This window comes from Strigops habroptila, chromosome 2, assembly GCF_004027225.2.
Source record: "Strigops habroptila isolate Jane chromosome 2, bStrHab1.2.pri, whole genome shotgun sequence".
In the NCBI taxonomy this organism is placed as follows: domain Eukaryota; kingdom Metazoa; phylum Chordata; class Aves; order Psittaciformes; family Psittacidae; genus Strigops; species Strigops habroptila.
In genome coordinates this window covers 106,139,340-106,160,273 of record NC_044278.2, presented here as the reverse complement: position 1 = coordinate 106,160,273, position 20,934 = coordinate 106,139,340, and the positions used below count along the sequence as shown (strand labels likewise).

Here is a 20,934-nt window from a genome sequence, read left to right as displayed (position 1 = left end):
CTATTTCATAAATCAATGGTATGTGATTGATTTAACTCATGCAGTGTGTTCTTGCAAATGCATCATTTATTACTGGAGGCTTAGCATAAAGTTCTACAATAAAAGATAATGAAAGGCTTCAGTGGGGCAACTTGTCTTTATCTGCAATAATACCACTTGAGTTACAGAATGCCCATTTTGTATGCTTGCATAAAATGATTTCTTTTTAAATAAGGCTTTGTTTGAAATAAGAAGAGTTGGCTGGAACTAGCAGCTCTTTTTTAGAGTGGGGTTTTCTTTAACCCTTTTAGTAGTGCTTCCCTAATATAACCAGTTTTTTATAGCTTATCTTGCAAGACCAGAAATTTGAAGAGCTGTTACTTTTGCTGTATTTTGGTGACTGGTTTTAACTTACTGACTCGCTGTATTTGAGATACGGTAATAGGAGATTGCTGAACTAGCCAGGTTATTGTATTTGGAGGTTTCAGCACAAGAAGGAGAATTTGCTTTATCCGTTTGTATTGTGTCCATTCTAGTGACAAGTCATAGCCTCTCACAGATGTGATGGAGAGCCAGTGTTTCTTGCTGAGGTTTCTTTGTTGAGCTCATCATTCCCAGGAGAAAGCCTCATGCACTGGTTAAACCTTAGTACAAATGCTTTTCTGTCATCACAAGCCTGATTTAATAGGACGATCTGATACCTTGTAAACCTTGGGCAGCCCAACTTCTTTTAGGGAAGAGCTGAGAAGATGCTTCCAGAACAGGCGTCTGGTTTAAGTAACTGACATAATGCACAAGGTAGAATTAGAAGATGTCTTCTTAATTCATGCAACTACAGCTTGGTAAAGTATTTTCTGTAAATTAGACAATATAACTTAAGTCTCCAGACTGTATCTGTTCTAGCTTTGGTCATAGTGCTACAGTGTGGCGTTAGCATGAACAATAATCAGCAACTAAAGTTTAGACCTAGTTCCCTGAAGACATGCACTTGGAGTATGGAGAGTTTTTTGGAGGCGTGGGCTATTCTTATTGTTACTGTAGAAGACATTGAGAAGACATTCTCAAGTAAACTTCTTACAACCTTATTTTTAAGGCAGATTTTTAAGCCAGATCATGCACTTGCCCTAGTTGTGCTTGTGGAGCCCTAAGTACATCACTTCTGTGCTACGGTGTTGTCAATTTGTGACAGATGCACGTAAAGCGTATCATACATATCACTGCAAAATGAGCATTTCTTGTATTGCAAAAGAAGTACCTGGCTCTAATCAGGGAGATACTCAACTAATGACAAGCCAAGTGATCCTGATTGCATTTGAGGGCAGTTCTTGGACGTAGGTGAACTGGACTGGCTTCCTATTTTGCCTACAGAAGTTTTAATATGCTTAACATTATCCAATACTGGCAACTGAGGTAGTCTAAATACCACAGCAGGGACTGATTAGCTTTTTCAGATCACTGCTTTTATTTGCTGTTTGCAAAGAGGCTTAATCCAGTGCTGGAGATCAGGCATCCCACTGTGCTCATGGGTAGCTTTCTCTCACTCTTTGTGTTCACAGTGGCAGAAATTAGTGAGGAGACTCCTCCTGCCTCCGACTTCAAAGCTCCAAAATAGTGGTGTTAGTAGTGGTTCTTAGGAGTGTTTAATGGACAGTGCCGAGAAACTATAGTTGGGGTTTCTGCTTTGCAGCTTAATATCTGGGCACATGATAAATGCATCAGTGTAATAGCATGATGGTATGTGATTTCATTTACTATGTTGAATCACTTTAGTATCCACATAAAGCTTGGGAAATTATTCAAAACAGTTCCAACAAACCTATTCATATTTTTTTCTTCCTTGAAATCACTGTATACGTTTCCCAGCAGATTGCCTGTCCTGCCAAGCAGAGGAGGACAGCTGCCTCTGTGGTTCTCACTATTGCTTCTAGTCATGTAGTGATGCTGAAGTTCAGTAAATATGCTTTTCTAGTAGTCACTCAGATGAACATTTGCAAATGTAGCATCCCCTCCTCCTCTGTACTGAGCTGTCTTCACTGAAGCTACCAGCAGTGGCAACTTTTATTTGAAAGTGCACATTGTTCCACGTTTTTTGGTCATTGCTGCTGTTATATCACTAAAATGCGTGTGTTGCAGGACTTGGTGGTAGTGGAAATAGTGGGCAGGGAGGGGAGATGTGGGCTGAAGTTTGTGCTTCCATGCGACTTACTTAAAAATTAAAACAATAAAAAGCTGTCTATGGCCTAGCTCCTGACTTTTGTTCGAATATTTCATCATTGCAAAGACAGGAAGATCTTGGCATCTAGAAGAGATCTGTGAAATGAAAGGGAAAGAAGTTCTGTTGCAAATAAATGACTCCAGAACAAAAGAGTTCATAGTTCCTTTCTGTCAAATGCCCTAATCATTCAGTGCCACTACTTAAAAATATCCATTATTCCTCATATTAATATTATGTGGGTTTACTTTAATCAGTTTCACCTTCCACTGAAATTACCCACAAGTACTCTGTTAAGGGTTGTGTGTAAATGCAAGTTTATTACATTTATTGACTGATGTACAAAAGTGTCAGGAAATTCAGAAAGCGGTTTCTGAATACATTTCAGTGTTTAGTGTGGGCTCCTTTCATACCTCCTCACACTTTATACCAGTAAGATTAATTTTGCTACAAGAAAAAGGAACTACAAAGCTGCCGATAGATTTCTTTCTCTTTCATATTTTTCCTTACAAAGAACTTTTTGTTTCCATCAGAGAAGGGATTATATTCCTTAAGACTGATATATTTTAATAGGAACTCATAAGTTTTACTTCTCAAAAATAATTCCTTTCTTTGTTTCATGAATTAGAAACAATGAGGAGAAGCTGAAGTCTGCCCAAGCCAGGTGTTTCTTGTTGGCAGCCTGCTCCCTAATGACTCTGGCTCTCATACAGCAGCTGCCTGCTAGTCTCTTTTGTATGGCCTATTGTTGGTGCACACCCCTCGTTAATACACATGCTGCCCGGGGCAGACCCTGAGAATGACATCAACTTGCTTATCTTAGAAACCTCCGAACCTGATGCAGGGTGGGGAGGTTGCCTTGCATCTGCCCAGCCAACTAATTGTGAGCTCTGCGGGTTGTGATTGGCTCCACGTCCGCTCAGTAATAGGTTAAGCAAAGACATCGCGGGTCCATCTGTTCGTCCATTCATTGTTCTGCTCGCTTGCCTGAAGTCTGCAGCTGAAATCGTGTTAAGGAGTTGCTTCTGGAACAGCTACAAGAAACCAATGTCTGTGTGTTTTCCAGCGAACGTAAGTATATGGGCTTCTCTCTGCAGAAATGGGACATTTCACCTTTCTGGTGTTTCAGCATATCACTTTGCATTTGGACAGTGTAGGTAGCATGTGTGTCGGCTGAGGTTTGCACACTTTGGGTGTCGCTTGGAAAAAGAGGGAAAGAAAACCCCAGTTTTGCCTGAAGACTTAAGTATATTAAAGAGCAATGATCTCACCTATTGCGTTCTATTAAGGAACTTTCAAAAGCATTGGTAATGGTGTATTTCCCAGAATTTGAAAATAGTAGGCAATAGCCATCAACAGAACAAATTTTCCTCGAGTCCCCTTGGGAGAAGGGGAGGTTTCAACTCTAAGTTATAGGTATTTACCCTTTTTTGCAAATAAGATATTATTTACTTTAATTTGTGACTGGTAGAAAAAACTTTTAAGAAAAAAAAATAATCAAACATCTTTTCCATTATACCATACAATGTGTGCAATCTCCTGTGTTTGTGAAAATAGGAAGAGCTCCAGTGCAGGCTATCTGAAGATACTGTACTGCAAAATAGAGCATGAGGATGCTGTCGGATGGGAACATGTTCCAGTCAAAGATTTTGTGCTTTGAAAGCTATTCTTAAGTGTGTCAGATCTAGCCTGGCTATTTTTATAAAGTTTCTCTTCTGTTTTATGTTTTGAGTTCAGATGTTAGGCTGAAGAACAGACACTGTATACTCCATGAGCCTGTGTTCCAAGGATCCTGTAAAGAAGAAAAAAAACCAAAACAAAGACCTTCATATATCAGTTGGGAGGGAAAGAGAGCATATAAAAGGGTTAAAAGAGGTTTGCATTTCTACCACATGCCCTATTGTGTGAACATATGCATGAGTCTATTGAAAGTTTTCAGAAGATGGGCAGGCCACCAGTTGCTGGTCTCCTGCAGTTCCAGCAGACATCTGTTGCCCCAGAGCATTAACCAATCTGTTCAATGGGACATCCTTCCTTTGTTGGATAGAATGATGCAGACAACAGGACTCGCTGAAATACAATGGTAATTAAATACGTAGAAACTACAGCAGTAGGTATTTATTACATATTCATTATTTTATTTGCATTGTTGCAGTATCTTTATCATTTAGATAACAGATACATTCAGGTTTTTTTATTTTCTGATCAGCTCCGCAGTTCTATTTGTGACAAGTAACGACAGTGTTTCAGCAAACTGATTTCAGTATTTTCCATTTTGTGTTTAAAAGACTCAGAAAAAGTCTGCCTGTGTGAAAATAGGCTGAACTATTTTACTGTAGAATGTATCTTCAGAAACTTTTGATAGTCTTTTGAGAATACACAAGCTCTGTTATACTGTGCCACATGACACTGTTTTACTCTTTGTTATTTTCCTCTGTGAACTAAATTTGCATTAAATTGCTTTCCTTGTGCTCAGTTATAAGGGGAAAATATTCTGAATATTAAAAGATTAGATGATGTACTTGCCCACATCCCTTTGAGAAATATTTCTGTTTTGTGCGAAGGTGAATTAATGGTCTGAGTAATGTTTAGTGGAAAATAATGGTGACTTCTAAGAAATGGGAAAAGATTACATTTCTACAATGTAGTAGCACAGTGCTCACCAAGAGTATTGCATTTATACTTGATAAATGTCTTCGACTCAGTAATACAGTATTTTAGGCCTTTAACAGTGAACCTAGTGTGAGATACTGTTGCTTTAAACAGGCTATAGTTTAAAACATACGTTGTCATACGTATGTCTAACTTGGGAGTTACCAGTTTCATTAATTTTTTCATAAATACAAATTCTATTACTCGGCTGTGGTGAGCATAATCAAAAGTTGGAGACTTTCTCGACAATGATTTTCTGGTTGAAGTCTGCCCAGTCAGATTTCTTAATGTTTGTTTGGCTCTCACTTGAGCCAGAATTCATAGCAGATATTTTTCTAAGCTATATTGCATTGTATACTTTAAAACCATATGTGTGTAATGAGAGTCTTTGTAAATAAAGAGTGCAAGGAGCTCTTATCTGATGGTACTCCTTGGATAAATATGACCTTTTCTGGTTTTCATGAGCTTCATTGTCCTATATATAGGTACGCTAGTGGTTATTTGGGATACAAATTAATTCAAATAGACTGACTGGCATGTTGCTCTTCACTAACCAAATCAAGATAAAATAATCAATTCCAACAGCGTTCAACAGTGACATCTGATTTTCATGGTTCTTATCAGTGAATCTTATAAAGGACATCATGTTGGGAGCTCCAAAGTCTAGCATTTTTAAGAGATATATGTGGTGTACAAAGTTCACAGACATTCTAAAAATTTGTCTGAAAATAAATGAAGTTTGGATGCAGGGTTTAGGCCAGATGCCAGGAACAGTGTACTGCTCTTGCAAAAGTATTTCAGAAATCTTTAGCTTTGGGTTTAAAAGTGTAAACACCATTTCAACTACCCTTTTAAAGCAACAGTATGGTGACTGTATACTGTGGCAGATTTTAAAGCTGCTGCTCTTATTACTCTATTCTTTACATAGTTTCAGAAAAACAGTAGAGTTCTGTACAAAAGAAGCAATTATATATTGGCACAAGATGGAGATTGACAGGAGACTTAACAGATAGCTGTGAGGCTGATTATGTATACATTCCCAACAATGGACAAAGCTCAGTTTACGGTCATTTTTCCTACGCAGTTGATGTGCAAATCATCTAAAGTATGTTTCATATAATGCCTGATCTTCAGACATATTCATATGCTAGTGACTTCTTTGAATCCCTGGGTGGATTCAGAGGTGGAGAGAGTTGCAGTTGTAGTTGCTATAAAGCACTTAAGCTTCAAGGAAGAAGTGACTGAAGAATGACTTAAGTATTATTTTAACTAACACTAAAAAAAAAAAATCCTCTTTCCGATCTACGCATTTCAAGCTTTGTTTATTGCATGCTGTTAATATGCAACCTCCTCTTCCCCCCTTCCAAAAAAACCCCTCCCTCTACTTTCACTTCAATACTAAAATGACATTTCACAGTACACGGATTTAGGCAGTGACCCATTATCTCCCCGTATTCTGTGGCGGTGGTACATGAGCCAGCTCAACTTTTCAGTCCAGCTTAAAAGTGTTGCCCATTAACTAGACTTCCTCGAGTCAGAGCAGATTGTGGGGTTGGTGGAACAATGATGTCGGGGCTTCCAGATCGGTTTGGCAGCTGCATTGTTCTCGGAGGGGAAACCAGACGCACTTAAGTCCCGCTCTCTTTCATGGGCTTTTGTTCATACCAAATTATTCTTTCGCTGCGCTAGTATTCATGATGGTATGTTAAAGGAGCGCATCCTAGCAACTAAAGGCTGGTTGCTAAGCAGCCTCGCTTCCAATAGGGATTTCTTGTTTGAGATTTTTTTTTTTTTTTTTAATTTTTTATTTTCGTTGGTGTTGGTGCTATGAAGGCCACAGTGTTGGTTTTTTAACTGTATCTTTTTATTGGGGTATTGTTGTGATTTGCTATTAGCACTGTGCTATCAAGTGCATTAGGTTAGTTAATAAATCACTGTGTGAAAAGGTTCATTTCCTAAATTCTTGTTGTTTATAATCTGTGGTGTTACTTGAAATCTTAAAGCTTTGAGTTAAGAGAAAGTAATATTCATTGATATACATATGAATTACAGGCCTACTGCCTTCTAACAAGGTCAGATCTAAATAAAACTGTAGAGTATTTTCTTTCTGATGAGTCTTGCCTGGTTTAAGGTGTTGGAGATGAAAACACTGGTGATAGATTTACTTAATTGAACTAGAAATGCTTAGGTAAAGTAAGGTTTTATGCCCTGTAGCCAAAATGCTCCACCACAGTGGTGATACCTCAGCACTCAGTGCCTATGGAGTCTGCTTTTACTGAACCACAGACTGATTTTTTTGCTTGTTTCTCTCTGGTCTTGCCCCTGGATGAATTTCTCATGTGCGCACTCTCAGATCTTTATTCCAAGAAGAGGAAAGTAGTCTGTATTTTAAAAATACTGGGTCATTCTTAAATGCTAACATAAAGGGGATGGGAGAGTTAATGAACTTTCTGACAGATTTTGGCTGTTCCCGAGACATACCTGTAATCTGTTAGTATAGATCAAGAGATTCTGCTTGACATAGTATTTTTTCTCGGTATATCATCGTTGATGAAATTTGTAATGTATCTGTCAAGTTCAAGTGAAGTCCTTTGACTCTGTATCTTACTTCAATATTCTGCCTTGCAAGATGGAAGTGTAAAAGAACTCTTTGTTCCATAGTCTTCTCTTAATGTAAATTCTTTATTTTTATGGTAACCTTGCAGTACAATTGGTCCATATGGTCCATTTTTATCTATGAAGAAGCATTTAGTTTTTACTTTCTTTATTGAAGCAGTTAGCAAAGATTCCTGTTTAAAAGAACAAAAGGGAAAGAGGTAGCAATCTGCCTTTAAATGTAAGTTGTGGAAGTAATCCTTGTGATGAAATGGGTAGTTAACCTCTGTATATAAGTACCATTACACAAAATTCCTCCAGAAATACTGACGTGGCAAGTGTATGAAATTCAGAAAATGGCAACTTTTCTTCTTCTGTTCTTCCTACATGACTTCTATCTATATATAGTTCGGATTCAGCAAAAGGCTTGCACAAGTCTAGTCCGAGAGTTTAAATCAGCTTTTAATTTTGTTGCCGTGTTGGCTTGACAAATGGTCTGTTACAATCAGTGCAAAGACTTCCACTGGCTTTATTGGCCATTAGATCAATCCGTGTTTCTAAATGCTGTATGTGTTAGTAATGCAGTGCTCCGTTGAGTGCAATTAGTCTTTCTTGACTTAATTATCACTTTATAAGGGAATTCAGAGATAGTTTTGAGTGTATTCAGTTGAACTGATAGTGTCTTTTAGGGCCAATAAGTTTTTATTTAATCATGTTTTCTGTTACTAATACATTTTATGTGTTATAATGTCTTAATAAGCCAGCTGGTCTAGTACTATGCTAATTCTTTGTTCAACAGAGTTGGTGTTTAGTTTAAAATGTGTTTTCAGTACTTGTATTTTATAGTTGAATTTTTTTTTTCATTATTACGATACTGTCTTAAGCTACAAGAAATATCTCAGTTCTTCTAAATGTGACTTGCTTCTGTCTGCATTACAGTAGGTAAACTTGCAGTCTTTAGTTTCCTATTCTTTCATAAATCCATTTCTAGAAATGTTTAAGTTAAAGCATTTGATACAGAAAAAAATGATCAGTTGTTTATCCCCTTAGCTATGGATGTTCCTTAGGAAAAGTTTTTTGCAAATAAGTCACATTTCTCTGCTGGGAGAGAATAAATGCAGTTCTGAGGAAGCAGAAAGAAAACACAAAACAAGTAATACGTGTAACCAGTTGCAACGTTTTTGTTCTCTCTTTAGGAATACGGAACACTTTATATTCAGGAATACAAGAAAAACAGCAAAGTGGAGTCAAGTACATGCAGCAGCTTCATGGGCTTGAAGGATCACCTGGGGCATGACTTAGGCCACCTTTATGTGGGGAACACTGGCACACAAATAAATGCAATTGTACCTTGGTCAATGGCGGAGAAGCCGACGATGGATAAGGTTAATTCTAGGAAAGAAGATGTGGACAAGGAGGCATCTGAAGAGACTTCTGGAAGTTCCAGCTGTGACTCTGAAGAAAGCACAAATTCTGATAATGATTCAGAGAGACTGAATAATTCTACATCAGAATCACATTTATTGCCTAAGACTCACCGACCGGTGTGCCGATCTCCTTGCCTAGAGCCTCATATACTAAAAAGAAATGAAATCCTGCAAGACTTTAGGATAGAAGAGGCTCAGATAGTACCTAAGGAGGTCAAAAAGCCCCCTGATGTGGTCAAAGAATATCAAACCAAACTGGAGTTTGCACTTAAGTTGGGTTACTCTGAAGAGCAGGTTCAACTTGTACTAAATAAACTTGGTACTGATGCTTTAATAAATGATATTTTGGGAGAACTTGTCAAACTTGGGAATAAAACTGAGACTGATCAGACTGTAACTAATGCTAACACTAGTGTAATGCGTGAAGCGTCTTCCGTAGAGTCTCAGAGGTCAGAGTCTCCACTGCAGGAGGATGTGACAGAGGATGGTGACAACCTGAGGCCCATAGTTATTGATGGCAGCAATGTTGCAATGAGGTATGTGACCATTAAGCTTTTGCTTTTATATTTAAATGGAAGCAGAATGATTTTGTCCCATTCAAGCACTAAATAGTATAATTACCTCTCTCGCAAGTGTCTTTGTTGACAACACAATATGCCAATCTTGTCATCAGGCTGGAGGTCTGTAAGAGTCCAGTGATTTATACTTGCAGTTAGAACAGCCATAGGTTAATGCCAGCAGCTTTTGTAGCATTGTAGGCGGCTATCAAATCTGTCCTTCTTGCTGCTGGTCTAGTACTTACTTAATTTTTGGTAGGCATCGCTGCTATAGGCAATTGCTGTATCCAGTTACATACAGGAGGTTAAAGCAAATGTAAGATTCCTTAAAAGAGTGATTTAGAATAAAGTGGCTTAAGGGATACTTCTCCTTGGTGGGCTATTCTGCAATAACTGATCTGTCTGTAAAATTGGTGTTGGTTATCAGATTTGGAGTTAGGTTTTATTGCCATTAATTCCTGAAATTGCTGTGCTTCAGACTTTCATTTACATGTCCACAGATGACACATTTACCTGCAGCATTCACCCATCCTGACCCCAGCTATCTAGGTGCATAGCAAGAAACTTGTCTGGGGGGAGACGGGAGGTTCATGCTTCATAGGTGATTAGAGAGGGAAGGAAATGGCAGAGAGACACACTGAGATGGAGTTTTTTATGGCTGTATAAATGATTAAATGACAAATTGATTAGTAACTAATTTGGTAACTCATAAGGAATATCTGATTACTAGCACCATGGTTTAGAAGGTCAATTTTAGTCTTGATGTGGTTTTGATTAGCTTAGTAATATAAGTTCATTTCTGGGCTAAAGGCCCAGAGTTTTTTAGCTCCTAATCAAGTTAATTACCTTTAAATGAGGCTTTTTCAAATTAAATTTAAATACAGCTCTCATTTGTGCCGGTATTATTGGTTTTGTTTATTTAAGTAGATGTGTTAGCCCATAAAGCAAGTATATTACTTCTTCGTAAGTGGGGTATTCCTGGGAGTTCTTTCTACCTGATGTGTCATTCCTAATCTTCTTGTTCAGTTTGAGCAGGCAAGGAAGTATGTCCTGTTGAACAAACACTATTTTGGTACTCAACCAAGAAGTTATCCAGACACTAAAATGGGTTTAGATTGTATTTGACATGAATCCGGAACAGTTTTAGCTAGGTAGCAGAGCTCAGACTTGATGAGTGGACTTAGGTTCAACTTCTTCCACAAGCTGCACTGAACACGTTCCAGAAGTAGCTCCAGATCAGTCACCTTTCCTTAATGTTTATTCAGTATTAGCATAAATATTCAGGACCTGCCTTCCTATGCTCAATTTACTTTCTTGACCACCTACATAAAATGAGCCAAATATGAATGCAGGCTATGCATGCTGCAGGGCCTTAAAACAGTTTAGATCTATTAATACAGCAGTCTTTCTGTACCCAAGAATCAAATTAATATGTCTTCTACCAAATTTAATCCCAGAATCACTCTGTTTGGAAGGGACCTCTGGAGATCTTCTAGTCCAGTCCCCTGCACAGAGTAGTGTCAGTTCAAGGCCATGTGAAATTGGGTTTTGAACGTCTCCAAGGATGGAGACTTGGCCTGTTCTGCAGGCCAGTGTTTGAATGCCCTCACTGTAAGGAAGTTTTCTTTTTTTTTCAATGTTTAAACAATACTTCTTGTATTCTAGTTTGTGGCCATTGTGTCTTGTCTTGTCCTGTCACTGGACACCAGTGAAAGAGTTTCTATTCTCTTTATTCCCTCCATTGGGCGTTTATACACATGGATAAGATTTCCCTGAGCCTTCTCTTCTCCTGGCCCTGCTCTTGGCCTCTTCTTGAATGGCAGGTGCTCCAGACCCTTGACTAACTTCATTGTCCTTCACTTGACTCTCTCCAGTATTGTCCATGTCTGTTTTATACCAGGGAGCCCAAAACTGAACCTGGCACTCCAGATGTCTCACCAAGGCTGAGCAGGGGGAAGGATCACCTCGCTTGATCTGTTGGCAACACTTTTCCCAGTGCAGCCCAAGAGGCTGTTGGCCGCCTGTGCTGAAAATGCACATTGCTGTCTCATGGTGAGCCTGATGTTCACCAGAACCCCAAGGTCCTTCTCTGCAGAGTTGCTTTCCCAGCCTGTACTGATGTGTGGTGTTAGTCAGTCCTAGGTGCAAGATTGGCATTTCCCTCTGTTGAACTTCCTGAGGTACCTGCTGGCCTGTTTCTCCACCCTGCCAGGGTTCCTCTGAATGGCAGAACACCCAGCTGGTGTACTACTCCTCCCAGTTACTTATCCTCTGCAATCTTGCTGAGGGTGCACTCTGTCCCGTTATCTAGGTCATTAACAAAGATGTTAAGCAATGCTTGCCCTAGTATCAATCCCTGGGTACACCAACACTGGCTTCCACCTGGGCTTTAGGCTCCTAATCATAACCCTTTGAGTGCATCAGTTCAGCCAGATTTCAGTCTACCTCCCTGTCCCCTTATCTTGCCCTTACTTCATTAGTTTGTCAGTGAGGATGTTACAAGAGACAGTGTCAAAAGTTTTGTTAAAGCCACAGCATCCACTGCTCTCCTAATCCACAGAGCCAGTCATCTCACCATAGAAGGCTGTGAGGTTGGTTGGATGTATTTCCCCTTCATAAATCCATGCAGACTGTTCCAAATCACCTTCACCCAATCTACATAATTTGTTAGGAAAGGGCTTCCGGGAGCGTTAGCAGAGATCAAGGTGAAGTTGACCAGCCTGTAGTTCCCTGAGTTATTCTTCTTGCCTTCCATGAAGATAGAAGGGATATTTACTCTCCTCTAGTCCTTAGGAACATCCCCATTCACCACAGCCTGTCAAAGATTAACAAGAGTGGCCTTGAGATGTCATTAGCCAGCTCCCTTAACACTCTTTAGTGCACCCCATCAGGGACCAGCAGCTTGGGAATGTCCAATTTCAGTGTTCCATAACCTTTGCTGAGGGACAGTCTTGTCTTTGTCCTTCGCCCAACTTCCTGCACATCAGGGTGGACCTGAGCTTGGTGGAGGTGATCCTTGAAAATCAACCAGCCCTCCTCTGCCCCTCTTCTCTCCAGGGTCATATCGCATGGGATTCTCCTGAACAGGCCAAAGTCTCCTCTCCTGAAGTTTGGGATTGCGATCCGCTTTTTGCCCTGCTCTTTCTTCACAGGATCCTGAATTCCACCACTCATGGTCACTGCAGCCAGGGCTGCCCCTGACCTTCACATCTCTGATCAGCTCTTCCTTGTTTGTAAGTATGAGGTCCGGAAGGTTCCCTTGTTGGATCCTCAGTCACCCATCTTAAGTTATCATCAATACGTTCCATAAACTTCCTGGGTTGCTCATACCTTGCTGTCTTGGCCGGCCTACTGGCAAAGACACTTTAGCTCTGCTTTTGGTCAGCCGGTTGGCAAAGATGTTTTTGTTGTGCTTGGTCCAGTGGATCCCACCTTTTTCTAGAAATCAGTCCTTGATTATGAAAGCCAGTCCCATGTTTGTAAAAGACAAGTCCCTGTTGCTGACACCAGCTGTGCAACCAGTTGTTTACCAACAGGATCTGTCCTTTCCCTTTCAAGAAAATAGGTAATAGTAAATAAGTACTTTAAATACCTAAAAAGGAAAGATTTCAGCTTTCACATGTGGAAGAACAGTGTTCAAAGCAGTGGGGGAGATACAGGAATTTACCTGCAGTTCAGACAACCTTGTTCAAATTTCTGCCAAATTTTGTGGCTCCTGTTACGAGTTACTAACCTATAAATTGGCAGAGTCTATTCCTTTCTTTCCTCTTTGCCTTTGTAAGCTGTGGCCAGTGAGTTCACTTTGGAGTTGCTAAAGGGAAATGGGCCTGTGCCCTTGGCAAGACTGTAGATAGTTTCTCAAGAGAGATTCTTGGGAGATGCCTCATGTGTTCTCACAGAAATGTGTAGACTGTGATCTATATTCTTACTCCCCTGTTGTAATACACATACTTGATGACACCATTTACTATTATAATTATTCTAGATAAGAACTGCTATTTTTCTTTTAAAAGATGAATGGGGGAGAGGGGTAAGTTTTGTGGAGAAGGTTGAGGTGACTGGTGTCAAATAATAAAAGTAGGATGAGACAGCTGTCTCTTCTGGAAGGATAGAACACTCCATGCTGCCCTGTCTCTCCATTGCATGACCTATCAAGGACGCGGTTTCAGAAAGCATCTAATGAGTGATGCAGAGTGACTTACTTGCCACCTCAGCTCTGTCTTGCTGCTAGGGATGCTTTCCTTCCTGCATCTCATCTGGTAACAGCGTGGCTGCAAAATGAGTTGATGCAGTTTCCTAATTCCGAAGGGTGGGGAGGGTAATCTGAAAGGATTATTTTTCCATTAGACCTGTAAATGAAACACAATGTTTTTGTGGGTGGGAGAGCAGCTAGGTGTGGCACAAGGGTGGAAGGATGTATCTGATTATGTGACTGGATGTTCATATGTGGTTGCATCTAGTCAGCTGATGATGGGTGGATTTGTGGTGTCCTTGAGGGCAGCACAGAACAAGGCTTGGGCCAGAGTAACTTACTCTGGCCAGCTGGAGCCGGCATGTGTGCTGGTTTAGTCTAGTGACTGCTCATGTTCCAGACAAGCTGCTTTAGCAAACTGTAGTTAAAAAGGCAAACAAACAAAACAAAAAACCAAAACAAAAAAACCCCCAAAACAACAACAACAACAAAAAAAAAAAAAAAACACAAAAAAACAAACAAACAAACAGAAAAAACCAACAAAAAACCAAACCGCACCACCACCACGCACACACCCCCTCTATTTATCTGCCTTTTGCTAATGCTTGGAAAGCTCTTCTTATACTTTGAGGTGGCATTGCTTGTCATTCATACCTTAAGCTGAAAATGGCTGATTAGGTGCATTGTTTGTATTTCAAGTTTAAAGCTCCAGTATTAGCAAAAGAATATGGATTGGTTGAAGTGGTTAAACAAAGCAAACTCCATCTTTCAGAATAGCAGAAAGGTGTTTTTTTGCAGGTTATGACTTGAAGAATTGCCATTTAATTTCTATGGGATACTTCAGATCTGGTCTTGTTCTTTCGTTACTTTAGCTTTCATGGTGTTGACTTAATCCCTTTCCAGAAGAGGAAAGATGGTTACACATTTAAGCCTAATGCACACAAAGTCTTGTTAGAACACTCTTACAGATGAGACTGATTTTTCTGTGTGTGTGTATGTAAACTTAAAATCAGAGCTGAACAGCAAATCACCTGGAGCAGCTGTGGAGCTCTTGAAAGACACTTCCCACAGCTGAGAGTGAGGCTGAACTAAGGGGTAGGTCCCGGGTTTCCATCATGCCATACCTGTCAGCTTTCCACAGAACTGTGTAGCTCTAATCCTGCTTCATTGGGTGGGGCTTTTTACATGTAGATGATGATGTTGTGATGCAAAATATTCACTTAGAACCTTAGCTCATGTGAGTAAGAAAGGCATTTGTTCATTGACATAAAAATGCACATAGGACCTTTATTTAGTGTAAACTGCACAACATAGATACTCGACAGGTAACACATTTCAGTCAATAGTAGTTCTGTATCCCTGTGTGTGAGATTTAAGTTACCCTAAATTTTCTCTTTACATAACTGAGGTAGGCAAAAGATGCTGATCTTTGCCCATCTAGCACCGCCAGATCATCAACTACATCTATCCTCCAGTGTATTCTTGGACTTGCTCTTCATGAACAACCAGCTTCCTCAGCTGAGCCTCTGCAGTCTGGAGTGGAGGGGAGAAGGTCCTGTTTCTCTATGAGGCAGCAGAAACAAGATTTGGAGGTTCTCTTTTGTCCCTTCATTTTAAGACTTCCCTTTACTGCTGAGGCTGAGAGAGAGGGACATCCTTCTGAAGAGAGAAATACACTGCAGCGTATTTGGACAGTCCTTTTCCTTTGTCCTTTTCAAGGAGAAGGTTGGGATGCTGAAAATGGCCTAAAATTTGTTTATTGCTGTGATCCTTTGCTGGAATCAAAGTTAGGCTTTTGTCACCAAGAAGTAAGGAGTAAGGAACAGAGTTTTTAGTGCAAAGGCAATGGGAAAACTTTTAACTATTTTATTCATTTGCTTCTGTTCCATATTTGTTAGTTTTCCCTGGCTACCCTGGGTGCCTTCAGACTTTCTTTGCTAACAGCAAAAAGAATGAGTTTCAAATTTTACATAAATGTATATAAAACTTTGTTAAAAACATATGCGCTGAAGTGTGTTGTGCTTACAGGGAACACAGCATGAAGATAACGCTGATAAGCAAATAATTGGATATTTTACTAGCTGTATTATAATTTTTAGACAACCACTTTTAGACTTACATAGGCAAAAGGACTGAAGTATTTTGATCATTTGCTATCTGGGTTTGCAGGTTGAAATGAATTAATCTTGGTTTGAGCTAATAGATTGTTCTGAAGACTTCACCCTTAGGATTCCCAGGCCACAGAGGTGATGTACTTCAGTTTCCCCTTTTGGAAAACCTTGGCGTATATATATAAATGGTGCTTGATGGTACTTCATTGCATAAGGGAAAATGCAGTGTGAGATAACCACTGCATACTTAATTTTTATTTGCAAGAGGAAGATGTTGATTTGGGGTGTTGGTTTTAAGTTTAATGCACTCCCATTCAAGACAGGTATCTTAGTCTTTTTACAGCTCTCATGCCCAGCCATCCCTCCAGCTATGGATGTTCTGGGTGCTTGGTGGCATCAGAAGCATACACCCAGGCCTCCCAGATGTGACAAGGACCACAGTGCCGTTCAGGAGTGGCATTCAGCTGCAGAAAGTGTGAGATACACAAAGGTGCCTAATCAGCATTAGATATCTCTGTTTAGGCAACTGAGTCCCTGTGTGTTAACCATGAAGCAGGCCATAGTAAAACGTTCACTGATACCCTGTTTACATAGAAGTTTTTCCACAACTTCAAATTGTGTCAACCAAAGGATGGTTTGATTGTCTTATCTATGGCATATGTAGTTTTCATGTGGCAGTTTAATTGCATATGTGTTTTAACAAACTAACAATTGAGCTGCATTAACTTCTCAGATTGCGTGTTGCTGAGCTCAATAGACACAATTTAGGTTGATACCTTGATCCAGAAATTCATCTTCCAGTGGCACTGGCTGTCTAGTCTCTTAGGTTATTTTGAGAAGTCACTGCAAGGAATAGATAAAAGTATTTTTCCAACAAATAATGATCATGTGGATAGGAGCTTGTCACTGGCAGCTTTGAGTATAACTTGTCTTTACCTGTTTTGACCTCCCACTGCTGAGTGCATGACTCTTGCTCAGCCAGACACCTGTGTGCCTGTCCGGCTGGCAACCACACTTGCCATACTCCATAGAGTGCCCTGGCACTGGAAGCCCTCCAGACAAAAGATGCTTTGAAAGATGTTACAGCTTCCAAAGCTTTTTATCCTTCTAAGACTTTGAAACATTGGTGTACTTTATCATGGGCTAATGGGGAAAAACAAACAAACAAACAAACAAAAAACAAACACCAAAAAACCAACAACCAAAACATTTGAGAACTTTTTCATCCACTTTGTGTCAGCACCAATATATATATAAGGAATAAATTCAGGACTGATGAGAGGCTGGGTTACTGAGAAATGCTTTGGGACAAATTATTTCTGTGGTTAGGAAATTAGTAGAGCTTAAAAAAAGGAAAGACTATAAAAAGGGGATTAGGCTAGTGGCAAAACCACACTGCCAGGCTAATGAGTCACTAATATGATATAGGATGGAAAGTCTTATCTCCATGCTGTGGACTGAGCACTGTTCTCCTCCTGTGACATGATAGAAGAAAATGATTTGGTAACTTTCTAAATTTACCAGGCAGATCTGTGTTTTAATTTTGTTGTTCTTGCTTTTAATCAGTATGCTTTTACATGGGAAGTACATTGATGTGTACACATATCAGTCATGTAAAAAGGTGTATGTGTATGCAACAGACATTACTGTAGACCTCAGCTCTAATATTTCTTATCATTCATGTGTGTGTTTTCTTAGCTTTCAAAATCTGAGAGGTCCATGTTGATTTGAATATTGCATTAGAGCACATCCTGTGTCTTGCAACTATTGTAAGTAGTTGGTGGTTTAGGAATGTATACCTCAGCTCTTTTCAAGACAGTCACTTGATAATCTAGTTTGGGGGCTAGGAAGGTAACAGAAATGTTCTTATCAGATGTATTACCACTTTCTACTAACTCTCCTAGCCTAGAAAATGATTGATTTTTGTTCAGGAAGTGTTGGGGTTTTGGGTTTGGTTGTTTTTCTTTTTTCATTCAAAAATAAAACCAGAGCTATCAACAGGCCAAATATAAAAGTGGTGATAAAAATAATCATTCATGCATGGTATGAAAGAGAAGTAGATAATTCTTAAGTAATATACTTTATCTTCTTTCAACTAAGTGTGGTAGGTTAAACACAGTCAGCAAGCAGAACCAAAGCCATATGCACCAGGGCTGCAGCTGTCATCCTGACTGATCTGAGCTTTCACATACTTCTAATAATTGGGAAGAGGTTTTTAAAAGAAAGTTTCTTGACAAAAAGAAAACCAAACAAACATTTCTCCTCTTTTTTCCAACTATTCAGAAGGAAAAAAGGAAAAAAGTCAGAAGCAGCAGCATGATTTCAGTCTTTTCACCATATGATGTATCATAAAGCTGATCAAGCACAGAGATCACAAAAAGGAGAGCATCAGATCTGCATGACAACAAAATGGAAGAAAAGAACAAATTTTAATTGCACATCTTTTTCACAGACTTTCTCACTAATCATTTACATTTCTTGGAATTTATATCCACTCAGATACCAGCTTAGACGTGTCTGAAAAGGAGTGGAAAAACAGTGAAGATTTATACAAGCTATAAATCCCTTTGCTCAGCAATGCAAAAAAAATTGTATGGATTGTAACGCATTCCCCATTTCTGTTTCATAAAGTTTAAATGTACTTTAAGTATATATAAAACTTATGTTCTGGGTGAAAGAATTACAATAGTCTGTATTAGGCAAGAGAACTGCCTGATCCTCTGTCCACCTTTAAAAGTGTGGCTTGAATTCCAGCCTGATGGAAAGCAATAGGCAAGAATGTCCATTTCTTTCAGAGAGGCCCAGATTTCGTTCCTGAAATGATTTCTCAGACTTACGGGAAGAAACATACTGTTTCTAAAATGTGGTCTAACAAAATGCTTGTTCACTGTCAGGAGTGAAAAAAAGTTTTATCCATTTGAAACCATGGAGATTTAGAGTAATAACAGTACAGTGATTTCACTGGAATTTAGTAGCTGGAACAAGCCCTTCCCAACTGTTTTAAAATGGATTGCAGTATGATTATGGTTGCACATGACCTGCTTACAGCATGAACAGTAACTTCCTGTATCAGGCTTTGCAAAGGAGGCCGTATGGCTGCCCACTGAGCACTGAATGCACGCTAAGTGTCCTGATTCTGTGTTGTCGCAGGGAGATGTAGTTAGACTTGACATGGCTTGAAATAGTTGGCTGTTTTTTCTGTGCATGTGCATTTTAAATCATAGAATGGTTTGGGTTGGGAAAGACCTTAAAGCTCATCTAGTTCCAACCCCCTGCCATGGGCAGAGACACCTTCCGCTACACCAGGTTGCTCAAAGCCCCGTCCAACCTGGCCTTGAACACTGCCAGGGATGGGGCAGCCATAACTCCTCTGGGCAACCTGTGCCAGTGTCTCAGCACCCTTATAGTGAAGAATTTCTTCCTAATGTCTAATCTAAATCTACCCTGTTTCAGTTAAAGGCATTCCCCCTTGTCCTGTCACTGTATGCTTTTGTAAAAAGTCCCTCTCCAGATTTCTTGTAGGCTCCCTTTAGGCACTGGAAGCTGCTCTAAGGTCTCCCTGAAGCCTTCTCTTCTCCAGGCTGAACAAGCCCAACTCTCAGCCTGTCTTCATAGGAGAGGTGCTCCAGCCTCTGATCATCTTTGGCCTCCTCTGGACTTAATCCAACAGGTCCATGTCCTTCTTGTGTTGAGGGCCCCAGAGCTGAACACAGTACTGCAGGTGGGGTCTCAGGAGAGCAGAGCAGAGGTAGAGAGTCACCTCCCTAAATCTGCTGGTCACGCTCCTTTTGATGCAGCCCAGCACTGCCAGCTCACGTTGAGCTTCTCCTTAACCAGCACCCCCAAATCCTTCTCAGGGTGTGCTCAGTCCATCTACACCCGTGTGACATATCTCTGTGTGGTTATATTTCCTGCTCCTAGGAAGCTATGAAATACACAAAGGAATTACTTTTTCAGGCAGACAAGCACAGAAATAATTGGGTAGTATGAAACAATGCCTAATAAAAAAACCGCTATGTGTTTTATTACTACAGTGTCATTACAACATAATGGTGTATTGCATGATATTGTCGTACAAAACAGAGAATGTATTATTGCAGAGGCCTATAACCATAGCTAAACAGGATAGTGAGATACAGATGTCTTGCTCCTTACAGTGTTCCTAGAATAGCCCTATAGGTACAGAAGATAGACTGAAACTATCCTAAAGAGTACGTTGTGCCAGCCTAAATGTACAAACTTTGGTTATTATATCCAGCAACAATTATGATATCTTAGTATATGTTTCCAGGTCCCAGCTCTAGCATCATTAGAAGAGGAAGTAGCACAATCCGTTATCACTTAAACCTAGATAATGGTAGTGGGCTCTTTTTTCTTTTTCTTCTCTCTTTTTTGTTTGTTTTTTATGTTTTGGTTTGGTTTGGGGTTGGTTTTTTTTTCCTTTTGTTTGGGGCCTTCAGCACAGGCTCTGCTGAGGATGATGCTTTGTGAGAGGTGTTAGCCATGACTCATTCTCTCTCCATGCCTAGACAGGTTCACGCCACCTCCTTCACGGGCTTTTGGAATCTGAACATTGTTTTAAATGTTTTCTCACTTTGGCACTTTCTCACTGTGGCACTTCATCCATAGCACAGTTACTCAAGCTGTCCCAAAGTGTCAAGGAACACAGAGCAGAGCTGTGCTTTAGGAAGCTGGAAATAGGTACTTCAGAATGGTCCTACTGAAAAAAAGTTTTCAAATAACTTTCTGGTGTTTTTGTTTACCTCAAAACATGCAAGTAGGAGGAGCTTTTACGATCCCTGTGGCTATCCATCATCATACTGTCCCCTTTGCAAATCACTCCCTGATGAAGCAGTTGTCTTTTACCTTTCTGGAAAGCGCATTGTGGCATACCTGCTATACACACAAGCTAGCCAAGTGAAAGGTAGCAGCTTGCTGCCATGCTCGTGTGTTTCTTCTGCTACACAGAGCTCTGGGGCTGGTAGAGACCTCACAAAAGTTGCTTGTCTCCTGCTGTGCATGGAGAGCCCAGACTGGCCCGAGGAGCCAGCTGACTTGTTCTGGAAAGTGTCCAGTTGGGAGATCCCAAAATCCATAGGCAGACTGTCCCATTGACCAGGTAGAAGACTTTTTGTAACGTACAGCTTAATTGTTCCTTATGCTAGTTAAAGGACTTTTCTGTCCGTACCCGGTATGACTATGGTGGTTC

At 40.0% G+C, this 20,934-nt stretch overlaps 1 protein-coding gene across 3 annotated transcripts in view; it reads left to right on the top strand.

The window, feature by feature from the left end:
* The window catches only part of ZC3H12C (zinc finger CCCH-type containing 12C), a 43,756-nt gene that overhangs the window by 12,512 nt on the left and 10,310 nt on the right, over positions 1–20,934 (top strand). For 2 of the 3 annotated variants that reach the window (XM_030477115.1, XM_030477116.1), the window contains exon 2: positions 8,635–9,401. In XM_030477115.1, the coding sequence (XP_030332975.1) occupies positions 8,707–9,401 (695 nt within the window). In that variant the 5' untranslated portion in view covers positions 8,635–8,706. Of the gene's footprint in view, positions 1–3,045; positions 3,263–8,634; positions 9,402–20,934 lie in introns of those variants that run through there. The other variant, XM_030477114.1, reaches the window with a different exon arrangement.